General features: G+C 43.9%; 1 protein-coding gene and 1 non-coding gene across 3 annotated transcripts in view; one reads left to right on the top strand and one right to left on the bottom strand.

The window, feature by feature from the left end:
• Positions 1–14,193, bottom strand: part of AATF (apoptosis antagonizing transcription factor) — a 46,079-nt gene that overhangs the window by 30,146 nt on the left and 1,740 nt on the right. For both annotated transcript variants that reach the window (XM_030462613.1, XM_030462614.1), the window contains exons 2-4: positions 13,674–13,862; positions 12,969–13,406; positions 12,231–12,368 (exon numbers count right to left, since the gene is read on the bottom strand). In XM_030462613.1, coding sequence (XP_030318473.1) covers positions 12,231–12,368; positions 12,969–13,406; positions 13,674–13,862 — 765 coding nt within the window. The remainder of the gene's footprint in view (positions 1–12,230; positions 12,369–12,968; positions 13,407–13,673; positions 13,863–14,193) is intronic.
• LOC115599399 lies at positions 6,782–6,977 on the top strand. The gene has a single exon (XR_003988377.1). It is a non-coding gene; the product is annotated as a U2 spliceosomal RNA (small nuclear RNA).

Raw genomic sequence — 14,193 nt, 5'->3', positions numbered from 1 at the left:
AAGGGATTAGGTTTGCCGTGCTTGTAAAACAGTCCTGTGCTAGCATCAAAACAATTCCAAGAGACAGACAGACAAAAGCCCTTAAAAAATGTATTTGTTGTATGTGTCTGCAGCTAAAGCATCACTTGCAAAAGAGGAAATGCCCCCACCCTAGCCCGAGCACGCAGCTTACAACAGCAAAATCTTTCCTGCTGCCTGCAACACAGCTCTGCTCCCCAGAGCTTCCCAAACTGTTTATTTTCTACCCGCTGCCTCCCCTCCAGCAGCAGTGCTAATGCACCCCAGGCAGCTCTGATCCTGTCAATTACAACTGGAGTAGCACTCCAGCTCTTCTGGGGTATTGCAGGGCCACGGCAAGCACACAAGGAATAAAGACAGGCTCAGGCTGCCCCAGGCTATGAGATATAGACCCCAACAGGAGTGGGGATGGGAGCAATTTTATTGGGAGTGAAGGGGATGGAGAGGGCAGGGCAGCCAATGACCGTGATGCTAAGCAGGTGGGAGAGCTAATTATTCCAAACAGTGGCTTCATCACCAGCCTCTCACAGCTGGGGTAATTTCCCTGCTTTTGGTTCTTGTCTATTTAAAAGCATTACAGGATGGCATTCTCATTGTTACTAAGTGTGCTGTAAACTCAACTTCAGAAGCCAAGAGTCACCTTCCCCTGCCCTCTTCCCATCCAGCTCTACTCTATCCATTTCGTGTTTAATTCCAGAAGGGTCTGTCTGCTTCCCAGCCCCCTCTCCCTCTTCATCTTCTCCTCCCTCTCATGTCCTCATCTGCCTTCACACCGTCTGCTTTGGGGAGAAGACTGAATCCATTTCTGAATGAAGGCAGCATAAAACAAAACTGACACCTTTAACACTGGGCCATACATCATCAGTGAGGAAAAGCTCACACCTCTCTCTTTTTCCAGGAGTGACTTCTGCATGTCCAGCCTGTGGGTTTTGAGGGCAGGTGGCTCAGCACTTCCTTAAAAACGAAAGTAGCTGGATCCCTTTATGGCATTTCAGTATGAGCACCTGAAATCCCCAAACATCAGCTCCTCCTCTGTGTGTAGGAGAGCCCAGCTAACCCCAGGACAACACACAAGCCTTCTGTCCATTAAACCTTTTCAAAGCTGCCCTTAGGGAAAGAGAAAAAAAGATGCTGAGTGGGATCCATCTGCAGCTGCTCCAAGAACACAGCAAACGTGGTCTGAATATAACTTCCAGCTTAAATGGGACTCAGGAGTGTCTGTGGTGAGAAGCTAACTTGTAAGAGTCACTTTTAAGAGTCCACAGGAGCCCCCTCATTTTGTGTACAGGAGTGAGAAAGTTGTTCCAGATCCAGCAGACAGCGTATCAATCCACCAAGAAAGCTGGGAGCCAGTATCAGTATATCAAAGTGTGCCTTTCTGTTAATACTCTCTTGTATGTTCTCATTTTTATACATTCTTTCACCCAGCCAGAAAGTAGCCCTGGAGTATTTAGCTGCAGTCAGGGATAGCACTGCCATGTATCAAAATGTCAAGAGACCCACCAGAGATGAAAGCTGTCCTACTGCTCTCAAGCCACAAAAATCAATTTTGTCAATGCCAGTGGTTAGGGACAAACTGTCTGTGCTGTGGTCATCCCTGTGCACAGGGGTGGCTCCTGGCAGCAGGGTCCTGAGCCCACCAGCCCTCTCTGCTCTGCCTCCAAGTGCTGCTGAGCCAGAGCAGGCTGGGGACCTGCAGGCAGGACAGCTTCTGCACTCACCCACAGCTCTCAGCTCAGCATCTCTAGAGCAAGGCAGTTTCCCGAGCAGAAAGAGATCTCTGCTCTTTTCTCCTGACCTCTAAAAATGGGGTCTCGTTTCATCTTCCCAAGCAGCTGCAGAGAGCAGCAGCTGGTGTGGAGCAGCAGGGAGCAGCCCCATGCAGAGAAACTCTGAATCCATGGAAAACCAGGCAGTGTCTCCAGGCCAGGTCTTCAGAGGTACTCCCAGAGCCAGCCAGGGGGATTCCCAAAACTGCTCCTCCAGGCAAGCTCCTCCCCACTGTGCCCTTATCTAGGAGATTTGGAGTATGAGAAGTATGGCACTCAGGGACAGCATCCTTAACACTGGGGGGAAAAAATCCCAGGATTTTCACTCCATGGCTATGTGCTCGTGGCATCTCCCAGGTCACTGCTGTGCCTGCCTGGCCCTGTGTGGACACTGTGTGCAGGAATGGGACCATCATCACATCACCAGCATCAAACACTGCATTGCACAGGCCAGGGCTGAAATTCAGAGCCCACGCCAGAGCTGGAAATTAACTACTTTTTTCCTCTCAATTAAATCTGAGGATCTGGCATCACAGGAGTATCGTCAGCAGGCAAGCTTTTAATTTGCCATGTACCTCCACAGGCTGCATGAAGAGCTCAGACAGCAAAGCTGGAAGAAGGCTGGAGTGTGAACCAGTCTGCAGAGCAAAAGCTGAGCTGCCAGATACTGGGGGAGTCCTCCCTGCCACCACCGAGAGCCACCCTGTCACCATGGCAGGCAGCAGGATGGCCCCATTATGCAAATAAAGAGGAGGAGAGGAATCAAACCTCTTTTATTTTAATAGCTGTAGATAATGAAAAGTATCTTTATCAGGTGGGTGCATTTATCCCGACATTCAGATGAAGAGGGGGAATTTTCACTCCTTTCAAACGACTGCAGGACAGGAGTTAAACTCCAGGTCAAAATGGCACTCAATATGCTGGCCTGAGAACAATACTTCTCATTCAAATCCACAAGCCAGCCACTTGCACTAGTCATCCCCAGCAATTAATCCCCCAAGAAACACGTTTGATTAAATCTTTTCAAGCAAATCCTTTGCTTTGCTTTTGTTAGTTCACTTCTTGTCAACATCTATTAAAATATGCCTTTAATTCTCCCACAATCTTAAAAAACACCGATTCCACTGTCTTCAACTTTAATCAACTGTATGGCCGGCATTTTTCATTTCATAATAATGTGCTGTTTGGAATTCAAGAGGCAGGCTCAACATCAATCATTCGGCAAGAATTTTTCCACTGCAATAAATATGCAAATGAGGAAAGCCAGTCAGTCGTATTTCAGGCCCGACTTGCTAGTGTTTTAAAAAAGACACAAATTTATTAATTGCCGTTGGCCAGCGGAATCCTATTACTTTGGGCATTGATTACAAAGCTGTGTGAGTGATTATTGTGCAACTCGCAGGCTATCCAGGCATGAGGAAAAATTATTAAAGCAAGGCAGAGATTATCAACTCAGAATAACAATAAGCCTTAACATTTTAGGCCTCTAACTTCTTCAACAAAGAATTACGCCCCAGCTCCAGTGTATCATAATTCTGAAGTCTGTCAGTATTACTTTTGGAGCTTGCTCTATATTCCCAGCAGCAGAGGAATGGTAGCAGCCTGCAAAAGGCAGGGGAAATTCCTCCAGGTATTGCATCTCAACCACAGGGCTTTGGACAAGAGCTTTTCTGTAATTCCTGCTGTGTTACTAACTGTAGGAGGAACAATATGGTGCAGGGAGGACCCTCCCTGCCTTCAGATCCCTCTCCTGTCCATCCTCGTGCCCCAAAACCAAGAAATAAAAGGCTGCTGATAAGCACAGGACAGGAGGTACAAGAGGCAGCCCAGGCTAAATGACAGGCTAGCAACAAGCCCTCTGGCAGCAGACAGGGATCTGGGTTTTAGAGGAGGTGTACTTCCATACTCATTTCTCACAGACTTCAGCTGAATCCTAGAGCAAAGAACTTGTAAATCTGTCCAGGTCATTTAAGGAAACGACAGGAATAACATTCCCTTCACACTCCCCAAAACATGGAGTTCCTGGAGTTTTATCAAATGGCAGGAGGAAAAAGGGCAACTTTTCTGCTGATTGCAATAAAAAGGTCTGCTGGGTACAGAAGGCCCAATTTGCTGGTTCCATTGGAATGCAAATGATGCAAAAGGCTTTGCAGAGGGGAAAATTGTATTCCTGCAAGCACAAAGGAGCCAGTGCTGCAACCCCCTTTCACACAAGCAGTTCAGCTGACTCCCAAAGAGTTACAGAACAGACTCAATTTAGCCCTTTCACTCCGATATTACTGCGCTTGACAGTAAGGACAACAGGATCAGACACAGATGAGTTTGCTAAAAGTAAAGAAAATAACTAGATGCAACAACAGCATAAAAGGCTCGGTATTCAAGGATTTTATTAGTGGGGACTGGGGGAGGGAGAATGCTGAGCAGGGAGAGAAAGAGAAACACTTCCATGAAGTTCATGCTCTACTGCTTCGGCTCAACAGTCCTGGTTTGATCTCAGCCCCAAGCAGGGAGGGGACAGGGCTTGGAAAAATGAGATTTATAAAACCTGATGGTTTACATTCCTGTAAATGTAAGGAAGCTGAGAGCATGCATCCCCAGCTCTGCCAGGCAGGGATCCCCAAGTTCAGGTGTGAGAATGAAAAGGGGAAATGTGAAATTTCATAGTTATCAGGATATTAAGGCCAGGAGGGAACATTAGCCCATCCAGACTGACCTCCCCGTATAACACCAGGCCATTAATTACATTTATCACGACAAGCACTGAGTTTCCAGCTCAAGGTAACCAATTGCCAATTAATCCAAGTTAGCTGACATTTGCACATGGTTGTCTGGATCCTTTGCAAGCCTTTGTTTCCCTGGGTCTTGTTTGTGGAGTATACAGACTAATATGCACAAGTATTTAGCTAAACTCAATTTAATTAGCTATTAATTATCTTGGGAAACTCAAACATAGGCAGAGCTATCTGATGTGCTTGAAGTGTGGTGTAATCCCAGTCTGAAGTTCAGGTTTATCAGGTCAACAGCTCTCCAACCATTTCTTCCACTAGAATTTAAGGCAGCTTTAAAATAAGCCTCAAATGCCAATAGGGTGCAACATGCATGGCCATGGAGATAACATGGAAACCAGGAGCAGTTTGGTTTCACCACATCTATACAAAAGAAGCAGACAAAAACTCTTTTCAAAAATACAAAAATACTTGTCCAGTACCTTGCACAGCCCAAATTCTGCTCGTGCACAAAATCTCACAGCCCCATTACCCACCTACACACCAACAACAGAGCTCCAAACCCACAACCTGGGCCTTTGTCTACAGCCTCTCACTTCAGATCTCTTCCCTCTTAGGACTTCATCATCCTTCCTGACCCCAAATCTTACCAAAAGCTCTCCATGGCACAAGATTGTGACAGCAAAATTTATAAAAAAGGGTCCAATTCACAGATTTATTCCAGTCAAGAGAAAAGCTTTCATTAGTGTCAACAGGCTCTAACTCTGTCCCAAAAAGAGCTGAATGGATTCCTCATCAGATCAGAGAGGAAAGGTGAAATTTGGGGACACCTGCATCCACAGCCATTAAAATCAAATTCAGCCCCACATGACTTGACAAGCACGATGCTTTTTGTATGCATGAAGTGTCTGGACTGATACAATTCAATTAAAATGAACTACCACTTTTAAGTGGGCTAGATCTGATCACAATAATTTACACTCAGGCTTGAAACCCAGTTCTGCTGTCACACATTTGTGCAGGCTCCCAGTAAAATCTTCAAAGCAAGAATATATTTAAGTAAGTCCATGATCTTGCCTAGCACCAATTAATCCTGTAACTGCTCTGTGCCTCTGGAAACTGTGTAATCTGCCTGGGCCTCAGCTCCTCCCTGACTCCCCCTGACACCTACCCAGCTCTGGATTAATGCATTATCATCTCCAGATGTACATATGGATACACTTGAGTTTTAAAAAGTGATCCACGAAGAGAGATGATAACAAAATTACAAGTGAATTATTGGCAGCTAATTCCTACAGCCATCTCTGGAAAAAAAAAAAAATAAAAGAAAATAAAATAAAATCCCAAGCCTGTGTCAACAAAGCACCTTTCCTCTGACAGCTTTTCTTTGTCCAGATGTGTACAACAACAACAACAACCAGGTGTAGCCAAGGAGGAGCAGAGGGTGAGCCCACCCAACAGGGAGGAGGATGCCCTGCCAGAAACCTCTGGCACAAGAAGTGGATCTGGTTCTCCAGTCCCTAAAGCACCCTGGATCTTATTCCAAGTTGGTCAATGCTTAATCAGCTGCTTCAACATGACTTACTTGGATGCTGCACAGCATTTTAATTTACTTTTTTGGAAGATCAGGAATCAAGAGTACCAGAATTCAGCAAAAATCCTCTATTTAAACCATGCTCAGAACATACAAGCAAACATACACCGAGGAGGTACTAAAAAAAAATAATCTTTCCCTGTCTCAAGTCCCTTTTCAGCAAAGTATTACAGACCTAACCAGGAAGAAAATAAAGATTATCAGTGGGAAGCATTCATACAGAAACATTTAATATGCAAGAATGTAAAACCAGAAGACACGTGGCATCTTTGGAGGTCTCCTGCTGGCAATGAATGTAAGTGGGATTCTTAATCACATCCTTAAGAGGCCCTGTCCATAAACAGGCTCTTTAGTCACCAGCCAGACACTTGTCACAGAAGCAGTTACCAACCTGGTGAGAGCCCAGCTCAGGCAATGACTGCAGAGGTCTGGAGCTGGAGCTGGCAGCAGAGTCCTCCACCAGCCCACCCCCTACAAATGCACCTATTCCCACCTCCAAAACAGGCATTTCTGGGTCACCAGAGCTTTTCTGGAGCACCAAACACCCAGCTTTGCACAGCCCTGGGCAAGTCCTGCAATGTTTTATAAGTGTTCCTTCTAGCTCTGGAGGGATTTCAAAGGGGATACTATAGAAATGCAACATGATGGGGAAAACAAGGCTGCTTCTGGATAATGAATCCTCCTGAAGCACAGGAGGATGTGTGGTATTTTTCTTATCAGTTTAATATCTGATAATATCCTCAATGAGAGGACTTTATATTAAACAGATTTGTGGGTCTGTGAGTTGGACCCGGAGCTTGCTCTCAGTCTTTTTTTTTTTATTTATTTTTTTTGGGCATTGGAATGGCCCAGGACAGTGGTGGAGTCACCATCCCTGGAGGCATTTAAAAGGCATTTGGAGCTGGTCCTTAAGGACATGGGTTAGTAGCTGACTGTGGTGTTAGTCAAAGGTTGGGCTGGATGAGCTGGGAGATCTCTTCCAACCTAAACATCCCCTGAATATCCTGTGCATGGATGCAACACCACCAGCTCATGGCCACAGCACATATCCATGGTTTAATCATCTTAAGAGTAACATCACAGTGATCAGGAAAAGAAGATATAGTTGACCAGAGAGAATACAAAATTAAAGTTCAAACATCACTGTGAGCTGAGAAAAGCCTTGCAAATTTCAGCAGAGTTTAAAAAGCTGTGTACAATTTTGTAACTATTGGCACCAGACAAGGCACTGTGCTGAGAAGTTCAGGCTGCTGCTCCATGAATACATTAATAACCCAGGCAGGTTGGGGATAATGGCCTTGCAAGCACATGGAGCATTTAATTTGATTTTTTTATCTGATTCACTTTATTTTCTTATTGATCAAAAACCTTTGTGTAACTTCTCCACAGCTCTACAAAGTGTAAATAACAGTTAATTTCTGTTGTCCCCACTTTTGTTCCTTCAGTGAGCAAATCCACTCCTACAGACCTTTTACCAGTATTCTCTCAATTTCTAAAAATAAAATAAAAACCAAACCCAAATTTATATTGATCTTACACTGAGGAACAGCAATGTGGGATTCCAGCATGTGCTCTTAATCCACTGACAGATGGAGCCAAAGCAAAAAAAAAAACAAACCAACAAAACATAACACCAGAAAAATTCACTGGTAGTTCCCATTTCAGAGACCTACTGAACTCTTGGGAAGTGAAAACACAAACACATGAAAACATATACAACAGCTCATCTGTTTTAAATCTTACAATTTCCACCAACACCTTGCCTCCTACAAAACCCTCACATGCTGTAATGTTTTTAATGCCAACTAAAGCCTGAAAATAACACACTGCAGTATTTACAATCTAGAATTCCCAGCTCTTTTGGTGAAGCATCAACTACTGCTGTCTAACTACTGCTCACTGAAATACTCCCAACTTAGCATTTTTCAGAAGAATTGTAAAGAGAAAGTAATTAAAACACCAAGAGCAGAGCTGTATGGCTGTACTGGGAAGCCCAGCTACCCAGGGCACAAAGCTTCTCCCTTCTGGTGACTGAGATATAATTTCTCAGAGCTCCTGTTGCCCCCCTGCCCCCAGTTAGCTGTGTTGCTTTGCCACTGAATCAAGATTTACCATAACAAGCCCCAAACCTAGGAACTGTTTAATTCCTGACACTGGATGTGGCTTCACTGATGTTGCTTTCACCTCTTCTTTGGCTCTTTCTTGTCCTTGAGGTAATTTTTGGTGACATTACCATGATAGCCACTTCTAACCTTCCCCCCCCTCAAAACCATACACAGAAATATGAATGGCAGGCATGCAATCTGTGCAGAGACACAGCACAGAAACTTGCACCTTGCACTCTTTTTCTATGTAAATAATGCAAGGATCCTGCGGGAACATGCCAGGGATTGGAATTTTTAATTAATGGGTCTCTTTAATGTGCAAATCAGGAGCAGATTGCAAATTCTGACTCGCATTGATTATGAAAAACATTAATTGAACGTGCAAGACCCCAAGCAGAGGCAACATCTCAAGCCCTGGACAAGACTGGAAGATAGGGTGCAAGAGAATACAAATATATCTTGGAGAAACAGACCAGTCCAGGCAGCAGCACCTCAGCAGCACAAAGCTGGGGGAGTTCACGTGTGCAGTGCATTAAACATTAAAACATTTGCACTGCATTCAGAAGGCAGCCACTCTGATTTCAGCATTAAAAACCACTCAGACTTTTTCCACGGATGCAAAACAGGAATAAACATGAGCTCCATGACCACAGTTTGGTCTCCAATTTGTATGTAAAAAGGGTGACAGAAAAAAATCCGGAATATAATTAAAGATTAAGAAGGGGGGGGAAAAAAAAGGAAATAAAAAGTAAGACAGTGCAAACAAAGCAATGCTGTCTCTTTAAACAGAATTTCATCCTATATAAATTATGGCCATAAACTTTTCCTGCAGTGCAGCCTAATTAATTCTTGTTCTATACACAAAGGGAAATGCTGGGTGACAAATGGGTGTGAAGCCTGAAAGCTGCCAGGTCTGCAAAACATTTTCTACTTCAATTTATAAGCAATTTTGCAGTAAATCATCCACCAGAACCTGAGATCTCAGGAATCCAAGACTGTCCAATGTACATTGTATCATTTAAAAAATATATGTAATAAAATCATAAAAGATTACAATAAATTAAACCCTTTTCTACAACCATCAAGCTCAACATTTGGAAAACAAACATGACCTTACTATTTGCACTCAGATTTGGCTTTAAACCTGAAAATGTATAAAATGTTGCTGTCTGCTCTTAAACACAATTATAATCAGCCCCTCAGGGAATTTTGCTCCCAGGGGGAGCAGCACAGAGGGTTGTCACAAGTGGGAGACACCAAAGCAGCTTCAAAAGAAACACCTTGTGAGCACAGAACAGAAATCTGATGAGCAATGGAAGGACTTGGGATAAATCATGGAAAGCATTCTGGGGCAGCTTCCAAAGAGATGTGGGGGACTTGTCCAGGACCTCAGAGAGAGCTGGGTGCCAAGAGCTCTCTGTGCTCTCCTGCCCTCAGCAGGCTGCAGTGTACACCCAGAGTCTGGATTTTTGGCACCAACTGCTTTGTGCAACCTAAACGCCAAATCCTTTCCCCCTCTCCAATGCCAGTGGTGGCAGCACGCCAAATTTCCTCTGTGGATTTGGAAAGAAGTGCTGAAGCTTCCCTGAAAGGACAGCATCATCCAGTCCAAAACAGTGGCTGATGACAATCAATGTCATGATTATCCCAAATCCTGTCCCAGACTGAAGCACATCACGTGCAATGGAACCAGATCACCACTCACTATTTACAAACCCTGCCTTCCACTCATCTTTAAACTTTCTCATATACAATAATTCTCATTATTCCTGTTGGGAGAATGGGATCCTCTCCACTGGGAAAAGAATTGAAGAGCCTGAAAAATGTTTACTCAGCCATTCAGAATCAAGTAAACAGTTTGCTTTAGCAGAAGCCACTAAACCATTTGATCAGCTAAAACCTTGGACTTTTATTGGAAGGTGATTTATAGTAATTCCCCTCATAAATCAAGGTGCATCAATTAATTAAAGAATTTTAAATTGATGATGATGTATGTTATCACAAAGGACTTAGTTTCACCTCCTGAACTGATAGGTGACAGCCCTGCTACCCAGGCAGTGTAGGTGTCACACAGCTCACACTGCCCATGGGTAAACTCTACCTGCTGTAAGACAGGAATGCCCCTCACAGGGACAAGAGAGAAATGGCTCTCACCCCCATCCTCCATAACATCTTCCTGGCCAAGTTTTACTCCTTATTTCATGCTTGGCACTCTGAAACTTCTGAAAAGATCATCTTTCCAGGGCAGAGCATTGCATAGATGCATTAGATAACAGCATAGCTTATTATTGCAACCTACTTTATTGTATGATTACAGATTTTGTTTTAAAAAAAAGAAATTTTAAATATTTTTAAAAATTAAAAAAAAAATTTAAAAGAATATAGCATTGGTCCCTTAGAGAACACAAAAAAACCACTAAACAAGTATAGTAGGAAGAGAATGTTCCTAAACTGATTACTTTCTGTCTGCAAGTCTGAGTAGCTGTGCCCAGGTCACCTCAGCTGTAATTCCTTGATGTCTGTAAAATGAAATCCAGGACAGGCACCCAGGCTGCCAGGAACATCAGGGTGCTACTGCAACTGTCCTGCTCAGATTAGGAAAAGAGGGTAGGGAGGGAATTACTGAGCACTTATTAACAGTGGATTTTCCTTTAGTATTCTGGACAAGTGAAAGCTTAAGCTCTCTGCTGCACTGTGTACAGTGTTCTACTCCATGTTCTTGGATGTATTTTGCTATGGGAAATATCAAAATGTCAACCATTGTTTCTATTAAAGGTCTTTAATGATATTGCATTTTAGACCTGTAATGAAACAGGGCACTCAGTGCAGTTTGTAATGCATCTCATTAAACACATTAATAACCTGCATTTCACTGAAAGGTCACCTGAGTGTTGTTGGGAGTTCTCCTTGCCTTTCCTTAATCACTTCATTTAAAGCAGCTGAGCTAACTTCAGATTTTAAAGCATCTCACCTGCTGGAACTCCAGATAAGCTGATTATCACCCATGTTCAGCTCAGGTGTAAGCTGTAAGATGATTGCCAGAACTTGGCCCAGGTGCAAGATTCAGGGTCAGGTTCCATGATGGTGAAAGGTCCTAATCCAGTTTTGAGATGACTTGTGCCAGCCCAGACCTAATTTTTTCAGTGCAGAGGTACCATAAAACATTGGCATCTGGGTGGGTTTTGCCATAAAGCTACAAACAGGTCAGGGAGAACTGGACACCAACTGATACCTGCAGTAGTCTGCATTTATTCCTAAGGATCACACACCAGACATTTTATCTCCCGGGGCATTTACCTCAGGGCCAGTAAAAAGTCTCCAGTTCTAAAAATTAAACAGACCCACAAGAGTCTGGAGTTGAGTCCTTTGCACTTATCAGCTGGAGCGTGCACATTAGATTTGCCAACAACAAATCTCATCAGATCAATATCATTAACAGGGATTCTAAGAAACAAACAGATGAACCAGCTCTAAGCTGAAAAGATATTTGTTGTTGATTTAACAGTGCAGGGCCTCTCCTTTGCACCCCATTACTCATGGTTAGGGTAATACCAGCAAGCACTGACCCAGCACAAAACTGGTACCACAAGGTGTCTCTAGACAAAGCAACATCCCAACTCTGAGCTCAGCAGCAGCCACCAAACCAATTCTTTCCAAGATCCAGCATGAAACTTTCATCTGATAAGCAAACTCCAATTCCCAAATGACCTAGAAACAGCAGCAGGGCCTGAACTGAGGCTCACCAGCACCAGCTAAGTGACAAGAGGCCATCAGCAGAGATCAGCCAGGCACACACAGGTGTGGGTGACAGGAGACGTTTTCTGTCTGGTAGGAAACACTTTCTGTTTCCTGTTTGCACAGTGGCTACTTAATGATTAAGGCAACACAAACCAGCACCTAATACTACAGACACAGCCAACTCAAAGCCCTCACTTTCCCACTAACACTTCCCCACAGAAGCAAAACACTTTGGCTGCAATAGAGGATACCCAAAGTAGAAAAAGGGAAGAATTCTTACAGTTCTGGACAGCGTTGTCAAACTCTTGTCCCCCTTCCTTTCTGAAGAGTGGGTAAGTATCTGGCTGAGGGAGCCTGTTGGCTGTTAGGAGAGCCTTCTGTATCTTGATTCTCCCTTCCAGGAGCTGATCCCACAAAGCTTCAGAACAAAGAGAAAATAAAACAATTATTCATCAGGACAAACTGCTTGCTCCTTGTGAAGGAGCTGTTGATTTACCAGGCCCTCTCCTCTGTGCTCCACAAGGTGTCCCTGGACAAAGCCACATCTCATCCCAGGATCCTGAGTGTAATTTTGTAATCCACAAAAAACCAAAAACCAAACAAAAACATCCCTTTGCTCTACTGTTTAAAAAGACATTTAGCAAATGGAGGTTTGAAAGTTTAATGGAACATGCAGGAAGAAACTGCAATCAGCATGACACTTTGAAAAGAAACAGCAACAGGATCAGCACTGCCAGAGGAGAGGTCCCCATCCCCACCACCACTGCAAGCACATCCAGTCCTGGTTCAGCTAAGCCAGTGGATAAATCCACTTCATAACAGGACCTGCTGGGCCAGCAGCAACCCATTTGCACAGCAGACCTGGCAGAACATTTGCAGATCACTAGGGCTGCTGTAGCGTGCCCATGCTCTATACTAACAGCACGTTAAGATGCTGTAGTGGTTCCTAAAATGGCCAGGTTCTGCAGTGTCAGCAAGGTGAAAATCCTCTCAAAATACAAAGCAAAAATGCACAAACCTAGCTGGTTCCTCACAGCTCTTCCTTTCTCTACATCTTCATTCTCTTGTCTCTTTGAGAAAGTCATTACCACTCCATCATCTTCACCATCTTTGGTTTCCTCCGTATCATTGTGGTTTTCATTGCCATCTTCCTCCCTTTCCCCCTCCTCCTCCTCTTCCTCACTTCCTTCTTCCATGCTGGCATCATCTTCATCTTCCCCTTCACTGCTTCCTACATCATCCATCCCCTCTGTAAATTTCTCAAAGTCTGTGATATTTTGGAAACTGAACCTTGGTGGCTTGCCCTTGGCAGACAGATCTCTTTCTTCGTCATCTTCCAAGTCATCTTCCTGGTCACTGCCAGCACTGCTGGCCTTCTCCTTTGTTTCACTGCCCAAGCTGCCATTCCCATCTGAATCTTCACTGCCACTGTACCATTCATCTAATGCTTCTTCACCTAATAATAGAAAGAGAAAAAAAGTTATTTACTTACCAGCCAAATGTGCTGGTTTGCAGTATGCATCATCAGTAGGTACTGGTTTGGGCTATCTGAGCTTCAAACGTTTCCTGTGTAAGATTGTCCAACTTAATTGTGCCTGTTCATTGCCCTGCAAGAGGGACCTGAAGTTTGTCACCTCAGGTCTGATGGCACTAGCTCAGTTCACAGGTTAACATCATATTTTGTCTTGTCTGCTGGAAAGGTGAAAGAAATGAGATTTCTCACCAGATCCTCCTTCAGACAGATCATCTCCCCAGAGTTCTTCCTGCAAGGCCTTGCGAGACGTCGCTTTTCCTCTGTACCTTTTGTCAGCTTCCAAGAGAGAGGCTGAAGCTCTTTTCCGTATATTACCAACAGGCAAAATGTCATCTGTAGTTTCATCCTCAAATTTGTCAATGACTTTAGCAACTGTAGCTGTAGAGGGGGAAAAAAAAAAAGAAAAAAAAAAAAGGTTGAGGCAGGTGTGTGAACAGAACAAAATTTCAGACTAGAAGTAGTTACAGGAAGGAGCTCTAGTCCTGCCCAGGAACTGCTGAGTAAATACTTAATATCTAGCTTGCAGATTAAATGAGGAAAACTGCAATTCAAATGCACTTTGGCCTCTTGCTATATATACACAATCCACATAATACACCAGAATGGCTAAAGAGAGAAAATAATTTCACTGTGGTTATTACCCCCTTTCAGACCCATCTTCTCCAGGACACAGGCCCAGAGCAGTCCAGCAAAGAGAACACATCATAAC

This window comes from Calypte anna, chromosome 19 (assembly GCF_003957555.1).
Source record: "Calypte anna isolate BGI_N300 chromosome 19, bCalAnn1_v1.p, whole genome shotgun sequence".
NCBI classification, from domain to species: Eukaryota; Metazoa; Chordata; class Aves; order Apodiformes; family Trochilidae; genus Calypte; species Calypte anna.
The sequence above is the reverse complement of the archived record's forward strand: the minus strand, read 5'-3'. Positions and strand labels throughout refer to the sequence as shown.